This window comes from Rhagoletis pomonella, unplaced genomic scaffold (assembly GCF_013731165.1).
Source record: "Rhagoletis pomonella isolate Grant_MI unplaced genomic scaffold, Rhpom_1.0 Rhpom_scaffold_00004, whole genome shotgun sequence".
In the NCBI taxonomy this organism is placed as follows: Eukaryota; Metazoa; Arthropoda; class Insecta; order Diptera; family Tephritidae; genus Rhagoletis; species Rhagoletis pomonella.
In genome coordinates, this window is record NW_023458558.1 from 47,902,403 (window position 1) to 47,929,809 (window position 27,407).

At 32.7% G+C, this 27,407-nt stretch overlaps 2 protein-coding genes across 13 annotated transcripts in view; both read left to right on the top strand.

Annotated features, from left to right (window-relative positions):
• LOC118737668 (UPF0565 protein C2orf69 homolog) overlaps window positions 1–27,407 on the top strand; it is a 579,466-nt gene that overhangs the window by 405,779 nt on the left and 146,280 nt on the right. The window lies entirely within an intron of this gene.
• Window positions 1–27,407, top strand: part of LOC118737666 (sex determination protein fruitless) — a 132,847-nt gene that overhangs the window by 22,347 nt on the left and 83,093 nt on the right. For 4 of the 12 annotated variants that reach the window (XM_036468346.1, XM_036468345.1, XM_036468335.1 and 1 more), the window contains exon 2: window positions 10,043–10,098. The exons of the other annotated variants lie outside the window; for them this stretch is intronic. In XM_036468346.1, coding sequence (XP_036324239.1) covers window positions 10,094–10,098 — 5 coding nt within the window. In that variant the 5' untranslated portion in view covers window positions 10,043–10,093. The remainder of the gene's footprint in view (window positions 1–10,042; window positions 10,099–27,407) is intronic. 12 annotated transcript variants of the gene reach the window in all.

The window sequence follows — 27,407 nt, forward strand, 5'->3', positions numbered from 1 at the left end:
CATTCAGATCCCAAAATCTTGAGAACACATTTTTTTACTTGAAAATTGTGGGATCTGAATGTGTTCATTTTTTAACGATATGCCCAGTGAGTAAAAATATCTTTTCAGTGATACTTAAAAATCCGATTTGCGGTGGAGAAATGACGGAGTTATTTACTTACGTTTTCAATTTAAAAAAAAATACAATCATCTTTCAAGATACGGGTTTTTTAAATAACGAATTATTTTGTAATAAAAAAAAAATTATTCTCGATGAAACGATATACATACACACATATGTATCAACCCTGCAAACCATTTTTTCAGAGTATTCTGAATCGTAAAGAAATTTTAACGAATTCGGAAAGATCACATCCGTTTTTTTTCCGAATTTTCTAATATGAAATAAATTACGCACGCTTCCATTCTTTTACGAAATTTCGGAAGAAAATCGGTGAAGAAATGAAAATAATGCTGCTATATGAAGAATTTCTTGCAGACTTTTTTCAGAATTTTCTTTATTTTTCGTACAGAAATTTCTTTACGAGTTCGTGTCTTTGAAGATTCGGAAAAAAATCGTTACAGAAATCAGATACTCCTAAAGATTTCGTTAAGATTTCGGGAACTTTGGTTTGGAGGGAAAGGCTATTATAGTTGCAAACATTTCGAAATTCTTGAAGCAGCTCGCTTTCATTTGAAGTAAATTGAAAAGGCAGCAACGTTTCCTCATGGGGCATCGTAATGTACATGTATATGCATACATAAGTACTTATTTGCCGAAAATCGTTTGACGTCACGAAATTATAAAATAATATGTACGTGTACATATTTAATTTAAGGAAATTTACAAATTCACACATACTTACATATTTATTGAGGGCTCAGGCGCAAAAACATACCCAGCAAAAAATCGGTAATCGCTTTTAGTGGTAACGTGTTCTAGAAAGCATAGCGTTATAATGCCTTCGAATTTTTCTGCTTCTTTTAGGCATTGCCGGTAATGCAAAGTAGAATATCCAACAATATTTTATTTATTTCGCTTCTTTGTTTGATTTTGGGGAATGCAAAGTAGAATGTCCTATAATATTTCTTTTTTAATTCGTTTCTTTGCTTCATTTCCGGAAATGCAAAGTAGAATGTCCTACAATATTTTATTTGTCTCGCTTCTTTGCTTAATTTCAGGGAATGCAAAGTAGAATGTCCTACAATATTTTTTTTATTTCGCTTCTTTGCTTCATTTCGGAGAATGCGAAGTAGAATGCTGCATCGTAGTCAGCTGAAAAATAGAATGAATACCCAAAAATTCTTTTTCTACCGTTACTTTCTGTGGAAATTTGTCTCGCATAAAAATCATGTTTTGCTTTGTTCAATTTGCAGCGAAGTTGAAGTCAGTCGATGAAGTGAAGTACAAGAGTGAGGAAGTACAATTTTAAGCTTAATTAAATATGCATGTATGTACATACCGATTTTTAAGAAAATCTAAATACCTAAATAAATACATATGTATGTATAAAAGCTGATTTATAAAAATTTTAATTAATTTTAATCTTTTAAGACATTTTCTGATTTCAATTTAATATAAATAAGTATGTACTTATCTAGGCATTCTACATTAGTTTCTCTGTAAGGCATTCTTTGTTCGCTTCTCTGGATTCTGTTTATCCATGCGTTCTCCCTTCGGTTGAGGGTAACGCTGCGGGTAAGGGCTTACCTCCAATGACATGCCCATGTTAAAATAAGGCCTTCTTGAAGCGAAAGGGTAAGCGATTCCCATCGCCTAGCTCGTTTCCACTTTCGTTTCTGTGGTAATCGTGTTTTTTGCTGGGTATGTATGTACAAACATATGTACATGTATACACACATCGTTACCTAAACGCGAAAAGGTGCCAAGTACATTTTTTGAAACTGTTCAGGAGAGACGAGAAATCCATGCAGTTTCCCTTTATCTGTCATTCTGCATCAAAAACTGAATTTTGAAAAAGTGGACTTTCCAACTTTTCACTTTTAGGTAGCGACTTATCTATATATGGATGTATGTATAAATACATAGTGTTTATAAGTTAGTACGCAAACGAAAAGCAATCACAAAATATTTATGAGCAAGCAAGTAAAAACAAATTCACTGTCAAATTTTAATAAAAATGTTACAACTTTTTTGGCTTCGAAAAAATCAAAAAGTTCACAAAACTAGAACCCAAATATAGTATAACTGCCTTTTTAAATTCTCTCTCTGACGTCAGGATTTTTGTTAAAGGACTTTGAAATTTGTAGGATATGATTGAATACAAAATTTATTTAAAAGATTTGGAACTTTTTAAACCATATGGGTATCAATTAAGAGAAAAAAATTCTGTAGAATTGAAAAAAATATATCTTATGGCGTACCAGAACGAATAAGGTTGAAAATGTCCTTTTAAAACTTTATCCTTGAATATCCTTGGAAATTTCCTATATTAATTTTTGAAAAAAATATATACGAAGAATTAAGAGCCTTACATTTCAAACTATTTTAAACTGATTTTTAAATTGGTACCGTTGTAAACGTGATTAAACCCGCTTTCTTCTTATATGCATATTTGTTTACTTCGTATGTAAAAATTTGAGAATAAACATTTAACAGAAAAAAATACCTTTGTTTTTGTATAACAAATATTTTAAACAAAAAAAAATTCCTAACCGATTTTTAAAAAATTTATTTAGTTGTAAACGCAACTAACCCCATTTTCTTCTTCGTATATAATAATTTGAGAAAAAATACTTAAAAGGAAAAAAACCTTCTGTTTTATAACAAAATGGTATGCATATTTGTATACTGTATATAAAAATTTAGGAAAAAAAACACTTAAATGCAAAAAATACTTTTTAAAAAAAAAAATATGATAAGCAAAAAAATTACAAATCGACTTTTAAGAAATTGGTATCGTTGTAAAGGATATCACAAAACTTATACTTTCTTAATCCCAAAAATTTTATTTATATACACAAAACAAAAAATAAAAATTTTATTACAATAATTATTTCCCTCCTAGGTAAAAGGCTGGCTACGGCCTCGTATATGAAACAGTTAGTATATTGTAACTGTCAATATCTTATAAAGAGCAGTGTAACATTTTTTTTATCTAAAACCAATGAAGTTAGAAGGACGAAATTCGAGAATGTGGTGGTTAACATATTAGTCCTTGACATACATTTTCTTTAAAAATAAATATTGGAAATTTACAAGAATTTTCAAGGATAGAGTTTTAAAAAGATACTTTCAAGAAAAAATAAATATATATATATATATATATTTCATGATCCAATGATCTGATCTAAACCAGATTAGTATGGGACCACCTCTGAGACACTACCTTTCCAATGCAAAGAATTATCGAAATCGTTTGACGTGGTCCAAAGTTATGCGATAACATACATAAAAAACAAAAAAAAAATATTCCGAAAAAAAATATTCGAACTGATAACCTCCTCTTTTTTTGAAAGTCAGTTAAAAAGACGCATCAACATCGTAACTGAAATGGAAAAAGTCGTGACTAATATTTTTTTTAAAGTTTTTGGAAAATGAGCGTGGCACCGCCCTCTTACGTAGAATTTCGACTCAGTAGCCGCTTCACCAACCCTCACCAACCTCTGTTCGAACATTGCTTAGAGTGAAACTAATAAAGCTGTTGAAAATCATTCGCATTTTTCGAAAACCGGTTTTCGAGTTATTAAAAAAATGGCAATTTGAAAAAGGCGGTTTCACATTTTCAAATTATGTAAAAGCCGGATGAACCGGTTTTATTTCACATAGTTTCTCTAAAGTTACAACTTCTTTTAGTCAGAATCATGAAAATTGTAATATGACTTTTGAAAGTAGTTAGGCAAAGTAAGTACAAAATATTTAGGACTACAAATATGGGATTCACTATTCTTAACCTCCGTTTGTCGAGAAAAACTCGCTAAACCAGTCCGACTATTTATGTAGTAATGAAGTATATTACATTGAAGGAATCATAGAGAATCAATGAACACCCGTCGGATTTGGACTATTCCTGAGCCTGCCGTTAGATGATAATAAAGCCAAAACATAACATATACTGCCAACATTCACCGATTACGACAGAGTTTAGTAAGCTGCCACAACGAAATTGTACCGAATCTGCCCACTGATATAAAATTAATACAATTATTTTATGTATGTGATTCCATTTTCACTAAAATATATACTTGGAATTCTAAGGTGAAACGCCGGTTTGTTCTATTTCCAAAATCCGGTTTACTCGGTATTGAAACCGGTTTAGAAAAACCGAGTCAATCACCCTAGTGTTTACTCTTCCTCAACAATCTGCAACAGGTTATCGTTTGCAGTGATCCCTAGTAAAATATCATATATGTAAATTGGATTTTTGACAAAAGCGTGGAGACTAATACGGTAGACAAACGGGCTCGATTATTTGCATAACCAGCCTTAATTTGCTTCAACTCATGCATTTTCCTCTTTAAAATGAGCATAAGCAGCCGAAAAAATGCACGAAATTTTTGGGAATTAACTCGGATCCGGGGAATTTTAAATGACAACACTGGTAAAAACGGCCAGTTGTTGTCTTTTGTACAAGTAGCAAACGAAGCAGTCGCGTTTCGCGTACGCGGTAGCCGAGTGGTGAGAGTTGCGAGCTACAAGCCTGTAGCTGCCAGGTTCGATACTCGGTTGGAGCGATTGCGAAAAATATTTTGTTTTTATTATTTATTTTATATTTTTTTATTTTATTTTATTTATATATTTAATTTTACTTCATTTTATTTTCATTTGCTTTATTTTATATCACATTTCTTATTTTACTATTAGTTAATTTTAATTTTTAGAGATGAATTTTGTTAAAAATTCAACAACAACTAACTGAAAGTAACTTAAAAAAAATATAGAACTTATAAAAAAAAGAATGAAAAAGAAATAAAAAAGTATACTGGCCGTGGGACTCGAACCCACGACCTTGCGGCTGGTTTATTCGCATTACTGCCGTCTGTAAGGGTAAAATTTTAATTTGCATTTATGCTTATTAATTCAAATTAATTTTCTCCGTCTGTCTACCATATTAGCCCACTTAAATATAAATTGCAATGAAGACAAGCAAGATCCTATTGGAATTTGGCTACCACGTATAGTTGAATGATAAGGTTCGGGAACAGTTTGGCGAACTGCAAAAAATCGGCAGTTTTTCCTAATTTGACTGTAATAAGTACAATTGCTAATGTATACGTCTAATGCCAATAGTCATTTAAATAAGTATGTACTAGAGCAGGCGCTATCTATATATTCAGATATCGGGATATCCGTTTAGGTATACCTGTATACGGGTACAATCCGGATATTCGATTAATATCAGTTCATTTTTTTAACCGAATATTCGAATTTTTTTTACCAGGTGTTCGAATATCCCGATTATCCGGGTATTCTAAAAATCCTGATGGAACTCCCAGCCCTAATATTTACTTATTGCAATAATCGTTTGTGATAACATCAAGATGTATATCAAAAATTTAAGAAAAAACAGCCAGCCACAATAAACAAGAATGTGATTTTCAAAAATAAACTTACCGTTGGGTACGCGGGGACCATAATCTGGGCAAGTTTTGTTCAACTATGTGAACCAAATTGTATGTAATTACTTATGTATGCTCATTAGGGTGGTCCTTAAATGTAGGAAGACAATTTCTACATCTGATTTCATAAGCCTCAATCCCTACTACTTCTACTACTACTACTACTACAGTCTAAGTCATTAAGGACCATCGTAATTGCGCTTACATCGCGCTCATCACTAAACAAAAAAATATAAAATACAATAAATTGGAGAAATGTAATATGTATTCATTCACATTACTTACTATGTATGTTCTTATGTACCCAAAAGCCCGTCACACTCCTTCTTGTGTCTGTATGTTTGCTTCTCCTGCCCAGCAAGAAGCAACTCGTATTCAAATTTGAGTTCGTTTGTAAACGTAGTAGATGTAGTTAAAAGGTATCAACCCCCTTGCACCAGAATTGATGTACCGCCGCCAATCACAACGCAATGTAAAATTCTACATTGGTTTTTTATGGTAAAACGTTTAACTGGAATCGCTAACCCCATCGCTAAAATTCAGTCGTCGTCTGATTATTTAGGAACGGGAAAATTTTCTTGAAGGGTATCTTTACAGTAAGCATACAACCGCCGAAAAAACCGCGCAATCCCTCCGGCCCTACGTGCACGCGCTTACCCCTTCCCTTAGACATATGTACATATGTATGTATGTATGTATGTACTTAGATACTTTGTACAATCACATGTACAAATAAATATTCGTTCAAATGTTTGAAAGAGTTTTTGGCTGCTTTTATTCTCCTCTACACTGCTTCCACCTATACCACCCACTCGTTCTCTTGCTTTTTCGCTTGCTTTGTACATATGTTTTTGTACGTATATGTTGAGCGTTGGCGTGTGGGCTACTTACACCCAGTGTTGCCAAAAAAAAGTTTCGTTTGGAGCTAAATCGGTCGAAAAAAGAGCTACATAAACTAATAGTAGCTTAAATGACGAGCTATTTTTTTTTTAAGTTGAGCATTTACTGTCGTAAAGTTGCTTCTACATTTCCACAATTTTAATAAAAATAACGAATTTTATAAACTTAAGTGCTGAAAAAAAGTTTTACAAACGAAATAAAGTGCATATACATATTTAGAATTTATTGCTATGGCACTTATGTATAGCACTTATATGTATGCATATACTTATATCAACTGTTAAAATCTGCAATTTCAGATATTTGAATTGACCATAAAAACTCGGGTTACGAATCATTTTTTCGCAAAGTGTTTCTGAAACGTTATATTTCCTCCTCTCCTTAAGGGAAAATTAGTAAGGAAAAAACAAAATCCGGGCGCTCGGAAAAATGACTTTCTTCTAATTCATTTTTGAGTTCTTTAACCTTGATCCAGGAGTTTGTGGTGGAGTCTGTATTTTCCCATGAATACAAATGTTTGTTTTTCCGCTGCATTTCAAAATCTGTAATTTTATCAACGCTTACGTTTTGGCTTTCCTTTTCTACTGTGGCCGCCTGAGAGAGAATACACCGTCTGAACTTTTCGAGCTCGAATTACTGCCAGGTATAGTTTGGGTGCTCCCGCGCACGCGGTAGAAACTAATCGACTTACTTGCCCATTTTCCAATTGGCTTACGCGCCATTTGCATTAGGAATAGTAGCGAAAATAGCCTGAGATCTCCAAAGCCAAATGAGTTTTATTCAACATTCTACTTTAATTTTAATATATTACCAAATACAACCAAAACTTTCTGGAGCTAAACAAGTGCTAGATAATTTTAAAAAGTGCTAGGAGCTAAATCCCAATTTTAGCAGCTAAATAGAAAAACAAAAAGCTAAATCTAGCTTCAAAAGCACGAAAATGGCAACACTGCTTACACATGTCGCACCGATTTGTTATTGTTGTTACCGGTGTTTTTTTGTTTGTTTATAAGTATACATACTGAAATGTATTTTTTTTTTTTTGTTTCGCTATTGTTGCCATTAAATAATTTTATTACTCATATCTATGTATATTGTTGTTGTGGTTTTGCTTTTTTGCTTCATTTTGTCGGCGCAAATGCGTATTCTATTATATTTTCTCCCAACTTGAATTGCTCGCTCTCTCAATTTGCTTACTTTATCCCCTTCTCACTGTGTAATTCACCCTCCGCTCAAGTTTAATTACAAATTTCCCGCTATTCCGCGATTTTTGATCCCTCTGAACAATATATACTATAGTTGTAATATTTTTAATTATTATTTTTTGTTTATTTTTTATTAGAGACCTTTTCCACAATCCAGCAGTTGGAAATATTTTTTGCCCACGTAATCATTGTGGACCTACATCAATTTGTCATTCAGTTATTCGTTGCACAGCGGCTGGCATCTTACTTTGTTTGTAAAAGCAATAACTGTAATGCGTTTAGTAGATTTGAATAAAGCGCTTAATAAGTTACAATTATAAGTAAGCTGTACCACGTCTTTTTGTCCAAAATCAGCTATATAGCTAAAGTGGTAACTTCGATGATTCCCAACAAAATTCTGTGATTAGAATTTTTCTTGAATATTTTAACCCTTAAACTACGCTTCTTATTGTGCTTACATATTTCCCCAAAGTTATCAAAAAGATCCCTAAGTAAAAATTTTTCGAAAAAAATTATCCGCTAAATTTCAGTAAAGGTCCCTGAAGACAAGAATTACATACATACATAAATGATAATTAGAGAAAGAGATATACGTTTGATCGGATAAATTTTTCAACTTTGGTGACCCCTAGTAAAATTTATGAAAGGTCAAACAAGGTCGGCTCAAGAACGACTTTCTACGAGAACATTCCTTAGTTGCCATCGGCTCAAAAAGTTAAAATCCATTGAATGAGCAGGTTAAATAAAATATTATAATATGGGTATCAAAACGAGCTTTTAAGAAAGCTGTATATATTTCGAAAGTATTTTTAATAAGGGTTGCCACCAGCTTATGAATTTAAAAAAACTTTCTTCACAATGTAAATAAAATCTTAATAATATTATAAACGTGAATGTTTGTTGCTTTTTCTTTGATAACTTTTTCTAAGATACCTTTGAACTGGATTAACATAAAGCATATTTTTTTTGAGCGGGCTTCCAACGGCTAAAAAAGTTAAATTCTCTCTTATAAAGAAAATTTTCAATATGGATGCCCAACGAACGAATTTGAAAGAGGTGGCCAACTCTTTAAAAGCCAAATACCATTTTCCCACAAGTTAAATAAACCATTACATTCTGGATAGTAATCGAAAAGGTACTTATACGAAAGCTTTGCTTCGAAAATATTTTTAAAGAGAGTTGCCACCGGTTTAAAAGATAATTTAAATTTATTAAATGATACAAAACGAAGTCAAGTCAAACAATAGGTGCTTTAGGAGGGGTTATTTCGAACATATTTTAAAATAGGGTTGCCAGCTGTTTATATTTAGTCAGTGAGTTTAATAAAATATTACGGTATGAATGTCAAACCATTCATGTTGAGAAAATCTTTATTTCGAACATATTTTGAAGAAGATTGCCACCTTTTTGAACATTAAATACAATTTAAAGAAATACTACAATATGGTTGTTAAAAGAAAGATTTAAAAAAAAAATTTTACTTCGAAAACAGTTTTGAAGATTGTGTCGCCTGTTTAAAAACTTTAAGTCAACATTTGTAATAACAGAATATCTGAAAAAAAAAAGTTTTTTCATATTTTTTAATTTTACAGAATTTTCTCTTTTATTTGATATCCAAGTTCTTATTCTAAATTGCCCCGAGTTTTTTAAATTACTTTAGAATTATTCAAATCTCTAAAATTCTAAGGTTCTTTTAAAAAAATTCTGACATCGGAGAAGAAAACCAAAAGTACAAAAATAAAAACGGTGGGTTAGTTAACTTCTTCTCTCAAGGACTCATACAAGTTGTTTAAAGCTTAAGGCATGATTATGGCAACTTAACTTTACTTAAAGTAACTTAGAACATAGAAATTCAAAATGTAACAGGATTCGACGTGACATTAAGTTACGTTAAGTTTCGGCTGTCCAAATATAAGCAACATCAATTTAAGAGATTTTTTAAGTTACAGCCGCTAAGTTACGTTAAGTATGTTCTTTCGAGTGTACTTCTGTATGTACCTTTGTAAAGCAGGTATCACCCGATTTGTACATTTCACATTTTGACAGTTACAGAATGGAGTTGTTTCGAATTAATTTATTGAGTTGAACTCACTCTCGATGAAAATCTCTAGGCAACAACACTCTGTGACTGCCAAAATTTACAAATATGTACAAATGCGCAAATCCTATGATCCCTGCTTAAGTAATCATTTCCAAAACATATTTTTCTAAAAAGACTCTGTTATCTTTAGACACGCTCTGAAAAGCTTACACCTTCCTGAACACAAAAGACCTTTTCTACCACCTTACATATGTATATTTTTAATTTTTTGGGGAAAAATATTTTAACTTTGTAATCAAATTTCCATGCACTAATCATGATTTTTCTTACTTTTCAGGTAAGCAACTTAAATTTCCTAACATGTCAAATAAGGAAAACTTAAAAAACTATGCCGTAAGTATCTAAAAATCAATCGTTTCCTGCGAAATGCTTTTTGTTTTGTAAATGTTGTTTTCTGAGGAGAAAAAGTCAAATTAAAGACTTTGGCCTGTAGATGTGCAAACTGGTTTTATTTTGTCGAACAGAATTGCCACCTGTAGAACAATTGAATGGAAATTATTTAATAAGCAAAATGAGGTGTCCAATTAAAAGGCTTGGACTGCAGATATGCAATAAGGTTTTGCTTTTTTGAAAAGAATTGCCATCTTTTAAAAAATTATCTAAAAAAAAGCAATTATTACAAAATGGGTATCAATTGAAATGGTTTCGAAAATCTCGGTTTCTTAGCTTAACTTTAAGAGCGTTGCCACCTGTTTAAAAACTCATACTCAACTTTAATTAAGGGAATTAGTTAGGAGAAATATGTTTCAATATATGGGTGCCAAACAAAAGGGGGTTCAGAAGGTAGTATTTTGGGCTGCTTGAACCCGTTGAAATGTCGACTTTATTCAACTTATCCACAAGTTATATTAAATGTCAAAATATGTTTGTCAAACGAGAGAATGTTAATGAGTCTTTAGTTTGAATACCAAGAACATGTTTGAGGTGTTGGCAGCGGATAGAAATCTGTTTAAAAATAAGTTAAATGCATTATTAAAGTATGGATATCAATCGAAAGGGTTTGAGAAGTCTTTATTTCTGAACTATATTGAGCGGGGTTGCCACATGTTTAGAAAATAAAATTCAACTTAATTCGTCAGTCGATTAAAATATGTATCGCAATATTAGACGAGGGAATTGATTTTGAAAAGGCTTTATTTCTGAAATATATTTAGGAGGGATGCCACGTATTTTATAAGCTGCATTCAAATTATTTAACAAGTTAAATGAATTTTGAAAGATTCGATATCACACGCAATGGATTTGAAAGGCTGGCATGTCGGCAACTTTCACATACTCTAAACTCCATTATCACCACCAGTTTTCCTTCTATTCCTACAGTGAGCTACGTCCACTCAAACAGCCCACGCAGATTTTTAGATACCTTCTTCACAAGGTTTCCAACAATTAGCAACAAAATTTAACAATTGTATTCCTTTCATTTCACTCCAACTGACAATGATTTCGGTAGAATATACCGCTGGCTGCGTAAAACTTAACTTGGCTATGTTCATATTAAGAAGCCAATTTTTTTTTTTACTTTTTTCTGTACAACTGTCAATGTTGTTGTTGCTGTTATTTCGTTCATTTATTTGTCTAATCTAAATTTAGGTCACGCTAAACGCGCTGACAAATACAAAGTTTCATTGCAAGTGCAAAAATAATTTCATTTTACTATTTTTCACCTGATACTTACATATTTACATATCTCATTTTATTTTTGTTATTTGAATTTGTATTTTTTTTTCTAATTCCACTTGCTCTCAATTTTAAGCGCTGACTAATTTTGCCATTAGTATGAGTGTATATATATTTTAACAGACATTCGTAGTAATGGAAATATGGTTTTTATTAAAGGCAATAAATTATATCCTTTCAATGAAGGTTACTCATACGCCTACGAGCCTTGAGTGAACTGATAATTTGAATCACAAACAATGCCACATTAGTATCCCAACTAGCAACCTCCTAGCATCTCTCCTTCTAAGGCCTAGGGAACGGAATGAGCGGCATTTCTGAATGGTTGGGCGGCGACGCTCATTGCGTGGCCTCGGCCTTAGAGATAAGAGACCATTTGTTAGCTTGCTGTCGTAAGATCCACAAATGATTCTTGAAACTGTGCAGCCAGGCTTTTGAGTACTCACCTTGCCTCCCTGCTGGTCCGTGTACAGCTCATAATAATAATCATAGATTGGCGCCTACACATATGTTAGTGTTTAGCCGAGCTTCTCCTCCGACTTGTGGCGTGCGCCTTGATGTTGTCACACAAAGCAGAGGGACCTACAGTTTTACGCCGGCTCCGAACGGCGATTGTATTTGTATGAGAAGCTGTTTTTTCATGGCAGAAATACACTCGGAAGTTTGCCATTGCCTGCCGAGGGACGACCGCTGTTAAGAAAACAATTTTTTCTATATTTTTTGACCAGGTCTTGAACCCAGGTGCTGATGAGTGAAAGCGCGCACTGCTTACCACTACACCACTGCGGCCGACCCAGTGTACAGCTCATGCTCCCGTTTTATTGCATGTAGTGAGATTGGCATATTTTATATTGGTATGACTGACGAAAGTGCGCCTTTATTGGTGAATCTCTATCATAAGTACTTCTTAAGGAAATTCGTCTTAAAGTGCAGATCTTGGACCAGGTAGTCAAACTGTTCAGATGGTGTTAACGCTACACTACTTTGACCTATGTATACCTACTAGATACTTTTATCACCGCTTCTGTAACGCTTATGATGGGTTCTTCCAGCCACAGCTGACCTTTGTCTATTAATATTTCCACGCTTAAGCCCGCAATGCCTAGATGATGTTGCACTACCTCGGGTCGCTGGAGGCGCGTCGATCATCTCGTCTGAGACTTCGTTGCCTTTTATTTCCTTGCGGCCTTCTACTGGCTGCCTCCTTATCAATGACTTCTTTGCAACGAAGAACGTTTTGTGAAAATATACTATGTACGCTATACGCCAGGCGGCTTTGGAATTATTTCTTGTCTTTATGAAGGCTTTCCTGATAGCAGAGTTCGCCAATTCATATACAAACTAAAATTGCGCCACATATGTATTAGTTCGCTCCGTTTATACGCCTGAGGGTTCTACAGTTGATTTTCCCTATGGTCGCCGAATATTACCACGGATATAGCAGCTGCCTAAGTAGGTCGATGGGCGGCAGACTGAGGACTTTTTTTAGAGCAGCTTTTGGAGTTCCTTAGTGCTGGAGACTGAAGTTTATTCATTAGATCCAGGTATGAAAAGTATTTTGCTACAATCCACCACACGAAAGTACGTTTTACTCCAAGTATTACTTCGCAAGTAACACCCCTTATCTTTTAATGCGGATCTATAGACGTTATTGATATTAGTCACACCTTCCTTGGCATTGCGATTCCACAGCAATTTACCACTCCCCGGTAATTAGTTAGGTTTTTTGAGTTAACTTCGATGTTTCTTAGCTTCGGGTTTCTGCATAGCGTGCTCGTGAAATGTATCATGGTCATTTTGTTGGTATCCGTTTGGTACTAAGGTAAACACCTCAGCATACGCCAATAGTTTGGGTACTTTTAGTAAAAAAAAACATGTTTATATAAGTTGTTGGTAACCAGACTAGCGGTGACAGTATACCCCTTTGCTAAGTGACCTTTGCTTCACTCCAATTTACTTTAATCTTCCTGTAGCTTGAACGACTTTTCATCCAAAAGCGAGTTCTACGCGAACAGTTACCATGGCCATTTAAAATAGCATCATTCGAAATATTTTTTAAAGCTCCGGAATTTTATATATGTAGATATTTTTAAGGCGCAGCCCATGAAGAAACCTCTCATAAAAAACTATCAACTATGCTGATCAAGGGCGGAATTCAATAAAAAAAAGGTGCAAAACATTAAGTACAAACTTTCACAAAACTCTTTTGCATTGATTTTTTTTTACGATATCAAAACTTTCGTTAATTTTTTATAAACATAGAACTAATTCTACAACAAAAACTATGTAAATCAAAATTTCAAACTTTGGACAAAATTAAGGAAAAACAAACGATCAAAATTCAAAGCAGAATCGCCTATAAAACTGCGAGCCAATTTCGATCTCGTAAAAAATCAAAGCGTAACGGGCAAAATTCTGATTAAAATCTTTGAAACCTTTATGGAAATTTGCTGAGTTTTCCGAAATTTTGTACAAAGTTTTGAAATATTGATTGAATAAAACCATGTTAAGGTTTTATTGCAGAATGACCTTAATATTTTTAAAAAGTAAAGAAAAAATTACCGTAAAAAAATTGGTGAAGGTACTTAATATCCTTGTCGATTATTAAGAATTCAGTACATACAATATAACCTTTTGGATATACAGCAGTGGAAAAAGTAATAGCTAGAAAGTAGGGCTGTGCGATTATTCGATTACTCGAGCAAGTTGGTGAATCAATTATTCGGTTATTCAATTACTCGAGTAATCAAGATTTTGATTACTCAGAACGATGATTAATCGAGTTACTTGAAATATGATTACTCAAAAATAATAATTTCGCTCGTTAAAAGAGTTTGCATCGGAAAATGCTTATTTTCTTTTTTGCATTCTGTATATCGTTTTAATTTTTGAAAACAGAAGAAAGAAGAAGTTGTTTTCAAAGCATCAAGGAACTTTAACTACTTTATACATATGTAAAGAGTTGAAATGTTGATTACTCATTTTACTCGAAATGTTGATTAATCATAAAGCAAATTACTCAAATATTTTTGTTTTTCGTTAATCAAAAATCTTTATTACTCGAGTAACTGAACTTTTGAGTAATCATAACTTCTAATCAATCGAATAACTGAGCTATTTAATTTATGGTTAATTAAAATTTTGAGTAATCAATTAATCGCACAGCCCTTCTAGAAAGTTTTTATTTTTTGTGATGTTTAATATTTTTGTACAAAAGTCTATATAAATCCACATCTCAAAATTTGTACAAAAATTGTGAAAATTCCAAAAAATTTATCGAAATCCCCCAAAATTTATCGAAATCCCCCAAAATTTTTGGATGGAAAGACCTGGCATTTTGTTCTATATAAAAATATATTTTGAGCATTTTCGAGCATACTTTATATGGAAGAAAATGCATAACTCCGTCAGCTAAAAAAAATTTCAAAAATCAACGCGATTTTCTATAGTCTGGAAACATGCACTTTAATTTAATGGGCTATAAAACTGCATACTTCAAATTTTTTAATACAAGTTTTGAAATTTTTGGGGAATTTTGATAAAATTTGTGGAATTTTTATCATTTTTAGGCAAAGCTTGAAATGTGGATTTTTATGGTGCTTTTTATATAATGTCTACTTTTTTACACAAAAAAAAAATATTTAATTCAAAAGTTTCTATTATTTAGCCATTTAGACTATATATGAATGCATCTTCGCAACAAATCAACCCTTCACATGGCTTTAAAACATCATATATTCTTTACCTTAAGCCCATTTCCTCAACAAATAATGCCAATCGTTTCCTCTTTCGCCTAATAACCACAGAAATTCACAAATTAAATCACCACAAGTGACGTCTTAAAGCACTGGCGAAAATTATCACGTTTAATTGCCACAAAAGCTGCAACAACTCGCTGTTGACAAACACAGCTGCATGATTATGTAAACACAACAGACAAACACACTCACCAACACACACACACACTGACACAAATCAATTACCTCGACTCTATAGCGGCAATTAGACGCATCACACTGCACTTTTACAGCAAACTATGCTTGCCTTACCGTATTCCATCGTCACTTGCCGCCGTCAGCCACTCAGTTATTACTCAGTCAATCAATGTACCGCCTTCGTCGCCACTAATGACAACTAACAGTCGACCGACCGCTAGCGGGTGTTGAGCATTTATTACTCATAATTTCAATATTTGCACAACGCAACTAAACACAAATTGCAATTCGTTATTGTGGCGCTCATGTTGTTGTTGTTATTGCCCGTATATAGCTGTTGTTGCTGCAAAAAAAAAGCGTTGCGTATGCGTAGGCGTAGCATAAATCTGTTGCAACGGTGCTGTTGCATGCCAAACCAAACCAACAGCCTAAATAGCACCGCAGGAATATCTGCCACGCTGCATGCTGCCTCTATGACGCGCGCATGCACACACACACACACACACAGACAAACTTTTGGTGCGTTTGGCTGAGTGGGTCAACACGTCGTAGTGGCAGCCGTCAGCTATTCATTACAAATTATTGCATTGCGCCTTTTAGAAAAGTGTGGCAGTGTAGTAGTGTTGCAGTTTTATTTTTGCCGGGTAGACGTCGGCGTCGAGAGTAGGTGTTGTTGCACTTGTTCTTGCAATCGTGCATTTTTGTTGTTATTCTTGGTATTTTTATCGCTGTTGTTGACATACCACGGCCTTTACTGCTGTTTGTTGCTCTGATGGTGGTAGCTAATTGCAATTTGTTTCAATTCACTCCTCAGTTTGTTTGTTGGCAATGGTGGGGTAATCGTACTACGCGTCGTATGAGTAATATTTTATACACATACATACTAAGTACATATGTATATACTAATGCATACTTGCATTGCATGCTCTCAAACATTTATCTTATCAAATTAGGCGAAGATTACTGAGTATTATAATTGGGAGTGTGTGTGACGTAATAACCTGTTTTGAACTGCTGTAGTTGAGCTTTTGCTTTTGCTTTTGCTGCATAATAATTCAACTTTTTAATTTATGTCTAAAGCTATAAATGAAATTGGGCAAATCTAGGCATCGACAGGAAGTATAAATTACAAATTGCTATTTTTACTTGGTAATACGATTTGTGACAGTCAAGTTTTTGTTTAAGCCATACCAATTTTAACACACTAAAAATGTTTAAGAACTATTTCTGGTACAAGAGCTTTAGAAATAAAAGTTTCAACATATTTGGCGGCAAATCGTATTCATCAATTCTACTAATAATAAAAATGGCTGAGCTTACATATATCTATCTCTCCTTTTAGGTAATCGAAATAAGGTTTTTAGAAAAAAATGGTCTGACAACTTAAAATTTCGGTAAAAACTTAAGCTGCAGGGCAACAGAAGCCAAATCAACAATTTTTTAAATTTTTGTCTGTCAGGTTGTCTGTCTATATATTTGCACGCGCATCACCCGATAACTAATCTATTGCTAAAGATCTAACTTGAAATATAGGAAAAAAATTAGAGGTGGCAACCTGTTTGAAAATTCCAGCTTAAAGAAATTGATAAGAAAAGTAAAAATTACTATATGGCTGTGAAAGAAATTTAAGACGGCTTAGATTAGAGAATATTTTTTTTAGAAGGTTGCCACCTGTTTGAAAATTCCAATTTCATTTTATCTATAAGATAAATGAAATGCTGCGGATGGATATCAAACTAAAAAGGTGTAGGAAAGCTAACTGTTAAAAATATGTTTGATAAGGGTTGCCACCTCTTTGAAAAATTTTATTGATTTACTAAATTGGTAAAATAACTGAAATGTTACAATACGGGTATCAGGCTATAGAGGTTTACGAAAGTTTACTGTCGAAAATATTTTTTGTAGCGGGTTGCCATCTATTTGAAAATTTGTATTCCTTTAAAGTGATACGATAAGGTAAATACTGAATCAATACACCTTTGAAGAAAGTGCACGATATGTGGAATCGAGCTATAGGAGTATAAATAAAATTATCAGGATAAAATATATTCGAAAATATATTCACTAACACCCTTATTCATAAAAGATGAAGTATGTTTTAAATCACAAATTTGTTTGAAAATCTCACTTCATGAAGCTCCTCAATTATATTTTACTTTTTATGAATGTAGCCATAAGAGTTTTAGGAGGAGAAACAACATAGAAATACTTTTAAGGCGCAACGAAGCACGCCGGGTATTTGGTAGTAAAAAATACCAAAACCTTGTAGCCTATTCAATCTTAGTAACAAAATGCGAGTTTAAAATAGTTAAAGTTTTAGTTATGTTTTTTCTTTGTTGAATGTGTCGCTAATTTTTCCCCCAAAAAAATCGTCGAACATACTTTGTGTGCAAGAAAATTACTGAAACCGTCAACAAAAAATTTGGCAAAAATCAACAGTAAGTCCTAGCTATTTCAGACTTGCAATTTATTACTGAAATAAAATGGGCTACAAGGTTTTTTTGTTATATTTAATTACGTATAAAAAAAGTAGCGCACAAAAAAAAAACATTGATTAATTTTTGTGAGCGGTAACTGAAAAATTATAAAAGATCTCTACCGTTCGCCCAATTTTCAAAAATGAGATGCCAAATTAAAACGCTTGGTCTTTAGAAGTGCAAACTGGTTTTAGTTCATTGAAAAGAGCTACCACCTCTTGAAAAAATTAAATTCAAATTATTTAATAATCAATGCCATGAAATCCGAACCGTTCGTTCGATTTTCTAAAATGAGAACTCAAACTAAAATCATTGGACAGTAGATGTGCGATAAGTTTTAACTTTTTTGAAAAAAGTTTCCATCTTTTAAAAAATTATATTTAAATTAACTACTACTTATTACAAAGTGGATATCAATCGAAATGGTTTTGAAAAGCTTTGTTTCTTAGCTGAACTATAGGAGGGTTGCCACCCGTTTAAAAAATCATATGAGGTAAGAGAAATATGAATCACCGTATGGGTACCAAACGAATGGGGTTTCAGAAAGTAGTAGTTTGAAATTATTTTGAAGAGTGTTGCCACCTGTTTGAAATGTAGAATTTAGTTTACTTATACACAAGTTATACGAAATATCAATATGAATGTCAAACGAAGGAGTGTTAAGAATTCTTTGGTTTGAACGCTAAGAATATTTTTGAGGTGTTGGAAGAGGGTTGCCACCTGTTTTAAAAGTTAAATTAAAATTATTTTATAAGCTAAATGAATTATTAAAATATGGGTATCAATCGTAGGGGTTTGAAAATTTTTCATTTCTGAACTGCATTTAGCGGGGTTGCCACATGTTTGAAAATTTAAATTCCACTTAATTCATCAGTTAATTAAAATATGTATCGCAGTGTCCGGCGAAGGAGAATTAACAATGATTAAGCTTAAAAATACTTTTGAAGAGACTGCCACCTACTTGGAAGGTCTAACTCAATTAACTAATTCAAAAATAGTATATGAAATATAAGGTTAAAAAATCTTTAGTTTGAACATTTCGAATGTCTGAGGAGAGTTGCCACGTGTTTAAAAACTTACATTCAAATTATTCAGTAAGTTGGATGAATTATTAAAAGATGGGTAGAAATCGAAATGGGTTTGAAAGGGATTTATTCCTGACCTTTATTTAAGAGGGTTGCCATTTGTTCGAACAATCAAATTCAAATTAGCTCATCTGTTTATTGAAATACATGTGTATCACAATGTCAGGCGAAAGAGATTTAAGAAGATTTAAGTTTGAGAATACTTTTGAAAAAGACATTTCAAAAATGAGAAGTCAAATTCTAGACCTAAGCCTGTAGATATATGTATGATAAAGTTTTATTCTTTTAATTAAGAACTTTTTTCTTCGCTATAGTGTGATTTGAAATTCGATGAAAATGAAAACATGCACTATGCCGAGACTGCTCTTCACTCAGAAATGGCTGCATGGTTTCGAGGAAATATGGCACTCGGATCTCTTATAACTCTGACTACCAATTGCAATATTTTTTTAAGTTTTTGAAATTGAATTTTTGGCATTTTAACGCCATGCGAGTTCACTGGTTTACTATTAAATTGCAATGTAAGAATTAACATCAATCTAACATCACAAAATAGTTTTTGTGCAAATTGCAGATGCAGGGTATTGAATATAAATTTTAGTTATAAGTCGAAATCATTCACAGATGTTATCGAAACCGATACCAACATTATCGTTGTACATACATTATGCCTTACATACCACTCGAAAGTATAATTCCAGCATAATACAGTTCACTTTCCAAGAAAACTCGAACGCAACAACAAACGAAGCAACGAAAGCCAAGAACATAATTTTCAAATTTCAAACCAGCACGTATTATGTAAATATGTACTGTAACTTGCGCTCAAAGTACTAAAGGTACTAATAAGTAAAATATTACCAAATAAAAGGTGCAAAACAATATTTACTTATGGGCGCACAAACTTAGCTTGTGATTATTACTAAATCATACATACATATGTATGTATGTATGTCTATGGCGCAAAGTGACCACTAGCGGGCATAAAGTGCAAATTGTTAGCGCTAATAAGGTACTTACATACATACCTATGTACATATGTAGATACAGCCCCATGATTGTGCATACATACAAATGTACTTACATAAATTCACAATGAATCACTTGAGAGTAAAACACGCAGAAATTGCTTAGTTATTACGTGCTTTCTAATAGCTTTACACCCAACACTGCTGGCCTAAAGTTTTGGCAAAATAAGTGGAGGGCGAAATCATAGACAAATCATGTATTGAAGCTGCACAACGCAAAATAAATGCGCTGTAATGGACTGAAGCCTGCCCACGATTTTCGTAGGTGAAAAAGGGAATGGAAAATATAAAAATAAAAAAGCAGAATAAATAGTTATAAGGCAAGTGAAGAGCAAAAAGCCGCAACTCATTTTTGCGCTACACACCTAAAGTACTCAACACGCACGCCCACCGCTCTCGAATAAACGAAGCAAATGTGAAATATGTACGTATGTATGTAACACAACTAGCACATGAAGGTAGAAGAGGTTAAGGCTTAGATTAAAAAAAACACACACAAAGGTATTTCAATATATGTACATTGGACTGCATCACCAAAAAAAGTTGCGGTTTTTCCGCCGGGATTACAAAATTTATTATATTTTAAGACGTCCACCAAAATATTTTGGAAAAATATTAAGATTTAAGCGAGCTGGACCGATTTGAAAATACCTCCAAAAATTAAGTTTTTTATGAATAAAAATAGTCTCTTAAAGAACTTTTTGAAAAAAGTCCTCTCAGATGACAAATTAGATTAAGCTTAAACATTCTGCATAAAAATATTTGAAAATCTTTTCAACAGAATGGTAAAAATGAGATTTTTGATGCCGATTTTTTACTTCTTTCAAAGATTGGTTTACGAAAAACATGAGTAACTGTTTCAAAAATGTTCTGATTTAGACATATGGGATCTCAGCAGAAAGGTATTTTCACACTGTTTTTATTTCTGTCCAAAGAAAAAGTCATTTCTGTCCCACATTTTTTTTTTCAAACACCAAAGCATCTTAATTCAACTTTGAATGAAGTTCGTTCATCCTACCTTTCTCTTCCATCCTTTGAATGAGTTTATTAGCAAATAAATAAAAAGAAAATACGTTTCCAATGACACCTCTCAAGTCTAAATCGGAAGAGTTTAGGATCAGTTATTCAAGTTTTTCCTATACCAATCTTTGAAAAAAGATAAAAAACAGCATCAAAAATCTCATCATTACGATTCCGTTCAAAATTTTTTTTTAATTTTTTTTAATATTTTCATGCAAATATTTTGAGCTTAAACCGTCTTGTCATTTGAGGGGATTTTTTCAAAAAAAATCTTTAAGAAACTATTTTTATTCATAAAAAACTCCATTCTTGGAGGTATTTTCAAATCGGTCCAGCTCACTTAAATCTTAATATTTTTCCGAAATATTTTGGTGGACGTCTTAAAATATAATAGATTTTATAATTCCAATGGAAAAAAGTACCGATTTTTTTTTGTATGGGGAGTGATGCAGTCTAATGTACATACATACATACATGATGTGTACATTTGTATAGTAGATTTAAATGGCAGTCAGCACCTACAGCTAAATCAATATAACTGTAAATTTTACATTAAGTACCGCACTAAAAGCGAAGTTAACAACAATATGCGCATACATAAGTACACTCGCAGTATTTATAAGGGATGTACTAAGTATATGGCACTTATTAATGACGGAACTTAGTTTTTTTTTTTAATATGTTTCCCCTCCGCAGCCAAAGGCAATTATAAAAATTTTAATAATTTTTTTATCAAAATATTTATATATATATATCTAAATCATTATCTAGGTTTAACCTACTAATTAATCGATTTTTCATCTAAGGGTGGTTTTCTCAAGCAGGTTTTAAATTTATTTACACTTCAAAGTTAAAGGTTACTTCAGAAAACGGCCCTAAGACTTCTTAATTTTTTTTTTTACTGCGATATTTCTTTATTTTTTATTAATCTTGCACATGTTTTTTTTTCATATACAAATTTTATCTCGCAAATAATTCGCAAACCCTTGTTGTTTCCCCCAACCATCTGACCCACTTGTTCACATCTAAACTTTTCTGTACTTTATATTTTGCGTTCGTTAAAATGACATCCCTAATGTGCACAAGAAATTACACTACAGATGATTGAACGTAATAACAATAGTGCAAAAGTAGAATTGGTGTTAAAAGAGCAGTGCGGTGAGCGAAACGAGGTACACATGCGTGCGGATAATACTGCGAGCACACTACGCACTTACATGAATTCATACATAGTACATATGTATGTAGTATATACATATGTATGTACATTACACATTAGCACCTACATACATAAAAGGGCGCAGATAACCGTTTTGTATTTAAGTACCTATTCATTTACGTAGATATGTTATTACATACTCGTTTGTACATACATATGTCTGTATGTACATTTGAGAGCTCATTTTGGACTAAACGCCGGATCACACATCATGAACGCACACAAGATAGCAGCGAGATTAGAAGCAAAAATCAGAATTTGTTTGCGAATATATGTGTGTACGTATGTATGTTTTGTAAATACATTTATGTATGCATGTACATTAGGGTGGTAAAAAAAAATCGGAATTTCAATGTTCTCACCCCGTAGAATTATTCTATATAAATTATAACAATAATAAAAGAGACTTCCAATAATAATGTCCAATTGCCCCAAAAAATGCAATGGGGGGACAAATAAAAAATTGGTAGCATTAAAAAAACAACAAACAGTTAGGAATTATTATAAGTCTCCTGAAGAGAAGCAGAGAAAATATTTATTTTCAAGAATTCTATACCATTTTTATGAAAAACTGGGTTTCCCCATATACCCTTGTGGTCAGCTGATTAAATCAAGTGATATTTTGACTAGTTTTGGCTCTTTTTATTTCGTTTATTTAATGTTTATGTTTTTTTCTATAAAAGTCTAGCACTTTACCTAACCAGCACTACATAAATCCACATTTCAAACTTCATTCAAAAATTACGAAAAATCAACAAATTTTAAGAATCGCACTCGAAAATCGTAAACTTTTTATTCAGAATGGTTAGAAAAATGTTGGGTATGCAATTTTGTAGCTCATTAAATTTTAGTATGTTAAAGTGTAAATTTCAAGACGCTAGAAAATCGTGTTGATTTTTGATATGAGAGAAAACGAGCTAAAAAACTGCGTACCAAACTTTTTTTTTTTATTTAAAAAAAAAACTAAAAAATTTTTGGATGCAATTTTTAAAATTTATTTTTTTTTTGAGCGACCTCTAAATATTTTCGGATTTTAAAATAAAAAACAGGGGTATTTTTTCGAAATAGAACAATCCCAGGGAGTAAGAGCATTTAAATTCGAAAAGTGTACCTTTTCTCCTGACCACCCTAATGTGCACATACATAAATACGTACATATGTAGGTACTGTACGAAGTACTCGCAACAATGAGAAAATAGCATTCACTTTGTTGGCTTGTTGGCTTTCAATTTTTACAACGAAATGTAATGTGTCTAAGCGACAATTTTACACAGCGAATGACATCATTTTTTATATACATACATATGTATAACTTTTATAAATACATCCACACATATATATATGCCTAATATACATATATATGTATGCATGTATGTTCATTTGATTGCACATAAGAGTGATCCAAAAAAAGTTTTAAATGTTAATATATATTAACTAAAAAAATGCAATTCTCTAGCTTAATTTTGAATATTTGCTGAAATAAACAATAAATAATTTTTTAAACAAATTGAAAATTATGTTAAATTATACCTAAAATTTAATATTTTGGTTTGGTTCTTACGAAAAAGTGCAGAAAAAATATTACTAAATATTTTTACATGTTAATGGGGTGGCTTATGAAAAATAGTTAATAATACAGAATCAACAAACAAACAAATTTGTGCTCATTGTTAACTGACCTCCGGTAAAGAAAAGAGGAGCAGTTCGGTTAAAAAATAATATGTTTTCGGGATTTTGCACTAAATCTAGAAAAAAGCGTTTCTTCCCATATAAAATATGTACTTGGAAAACTTAATGGGCTATTTTTTTTTTAACAAAACACACTTAACATTTTAAATTTTTTTCTCATTTATTTTTGGGGCATCCTATTGTACATATGCAGAGTATTATTATTATTATACGATGGCGCATAAATTCAATTTGATGTTAACATAAACATATTCGTACTCACATACATATGTATGTATATTTTGCCTATAGGAAAAGTAGTTATCTCGATACAAATATCTGCTCAATCAGACGATTGCGCTCTTTCTCTCTGTCGCCTAAACGACGCAATATATGTAGTTTATTGTCAGCATTTGCGGGTAAATTGAGCTTTATGACCCTTCTAATATTTATTCAACTACATATTCAAGAACACCGTCGATCGTAAAATCATATATGTGCATTAGGGTGGTCTGAAAATGCAATTTTTCTGAATTTTTATTGTTAGTACCAAAAATTTGGTTCATTCTGTGCAAAAGATAACACTTTCGGTCAGTACCTAAGCCCGCCATAATGAACCAAATTTTTGCTATTACCAATAAAAATGCTAAATAAATCGGAATTTCTGCCCACCCTAATATATATGCATACATACTGAGATATGCACGTATGCACATTTAACATTTACAGATGCTCTCGCATTTTGTTAATTCTCCTTCTTATGTCTGCAAAATTTGTATTCATATTCAGCACTCGAATGCGTTCGAGGCTTTCGAGCAAACTAACAACAAACATTCTATGACAACAAGCAATTTTTAAGCAAAAAACAAAACCGACTTCAATTCTCATATAAAAATTTAAGAGTACCGTAAATTTCTTTATGATCCAATTATCGGATTTAAACCAAATTAGTAAGTAAAAGAATTATAGAAAGCTGTTAACGTAGTCCAAAGTTATGCGGTAATATATGTACATAAAAAAATTATATTCCGATGAATTAATAACCTCCTCCCTTTCTTAAAGTCGTTTACAAATTCATCAGAGACGATTTCAAATACACACTTTTAATTTGATTGCAAAAAATGTGTGTAATGCTCGTGAAGAACACGTCATATTTCTGAAATATTATTTTTTTTTTTAGTGCCGACTTTATTGCTTAGAAATTAAATTCCAAGCAATACAACAGTTGAATTCTAAATAATATTCCTAGCCTTACACATTGATATTCATCAGGGAAGACCCCAAATAAATAATGGTGGTTTTCCAAGTTTCAACTAAAGAAGACATGTTGAAAGTGGAATTTTGTTTACAAAGGACGTATGCCAACATCAACCCGGACTACATTTAGCTGCAAAAACCATCTTGAATTTTCTAAACAATTAATGTTTAACATAGCCACAAAGCCAAGATAAGCACCTATAGCAATAATATTGTTTTTTATAAAAGTACACTTATTTACGACACTACTGAAAAGTAAAACGTCGCTAAGGAAAAAACATTTTTTCGCATAGTCAAAAAAAAATCGACCAACCTAGTGTACATGATTTTTCAAATCCCCCGCTCTCGGCAAGCTGAATTTCAATAATTCCTTATTTAAACATAGTACATGAGAGGAGGAAAAGGCTCTTAGTGCCGGAAGCAGCCACTCTACTAGCTAGGGTACTCTTGACGTCAAAATATGGCACTACGATAACGAAAATGCGACTTGCCATACATTATCTTATCCGGGTTGTTATTGTGACTGCAGAGCTTTGGTTTGAGCAAAAAATGCACGTATTATAACTGCTGTAGCTAAGCGCCACTAGATCTAACGACATAACAGGAAGTGGAATGAACGGGTTATAGTGTAAGAAATATTCATTAGGAGACCATGAGACGACGCACAGACTTGGTGCGCAACGTAGAAATTGGGGTATTGCCTCCAGGCCTGAACATATCAGTAAACGAATTTCCACAATTTGCATCAACCAAATGCAGAAGGACCTGACACCGCTTGGGATAAACAACTGGCCTAACTTTGCGAAGGAGCGAGAAAATTAGCGAAGTTTTTTTTTTATTAATGAATAAATATTATTTTGAAACAAACTATTTAAATAGCATGCATCTGCATAAAACCACCACAAACTTCACTTTAAGAAATTAATCGACAATTTATGGAATTACCATGTCAACAGCAGGCGTCTAATGCATTTGTCAAGCATTGTACGTGCCCACCAAATAGACGGGCGGGCGAGTGGAGCAGTTTAACGAAAGAAGAGAGCTGTTGCAAGGGAAGTATGTATGAATTTGTTGTGGCACGTGCATACTGTTGCGTGTTTTATTTTGTTTGTAATTTCTAGGTCATTACGAAGTTTGCTACATTAGCGACATTGCAACAACAATAACGTTAAGCCTCTTAAATGAATAGGCAATTACCGCTGAATTCAAGTGATGGATGGCAGATATCTACATGCAACATGCAAAAAAAAATATTAATAGATTTTAAATTTGTTGATGAGAAATGTTGGTGCTAATATTGAAAAGGTACTTAATATAGCAAAGGAATGGACAGTAGTTATCAATTTTTTTGCATATTTATTGGATTCACCTGCAAGGGAGGGATTCATTGAGTACATATTTCGAAATTTTCTTAAAACTAAAGCATACATATATGTTAACACAAAAACTGTTAGCTATAAACTAAAAATTAGATTTGATGTTCAATATTAATACATTAACATACATACATACATATTTAGAATTTACTGAGCAGAATTGCTTATTTGCTAATGACTTAGCAATTGCGCTTAGCGACACAACAAACACTCCAATGCCGTGCCGCATTGCATCCGTAATATTTATTCTGAATGCATACATACATATGAACATACATACATACAATGTTATTTTATGCAATTTCGCTTTCAATCGAAATTCGTTATTATCTAATAAATTGATATGCCTTTGTTTTTGTTTAAGTAATCTCAATGATTGTTTGCATGCCGTAATTCGCATTGTATTTTGTTGCCACCGGCATTGTGTTGATAAACATTGAGAAATTATCACGTCATATCGGGGAGTGAAGAATAAAATAGGTGGATGTGTTGTTGTTATTATTTTATATTCTTTGAATGGGTGACACTGAAAGTTATGCAATTTCTTTTTTTTTCATTTAAACTCAATCTTATTTGAATAAGAAAAATAGCCAAAGTTCTCCATAGACAGCACAATGGACAACGCCTAAACGTATTAGACAATATGGAGATATATAAACAAAATAATTTCATCGGAAAAATAATAAATCAGCAACTAAGCACCGCATCTGATAGACATATTATTCGAACCACTCAGGCTACAATAGGCAAAAAACAGGAGAGAACCGCTGCAACTACCGTAAACAATGGAACACAGATCAAAACTACAGAAAGACAGAGGAAGAAAATAACTGATTTTTATCTACCTGTGAATCCAGGCCATAACTAATCAAGAAGTCACACGGTGTTGACTTCCACCTA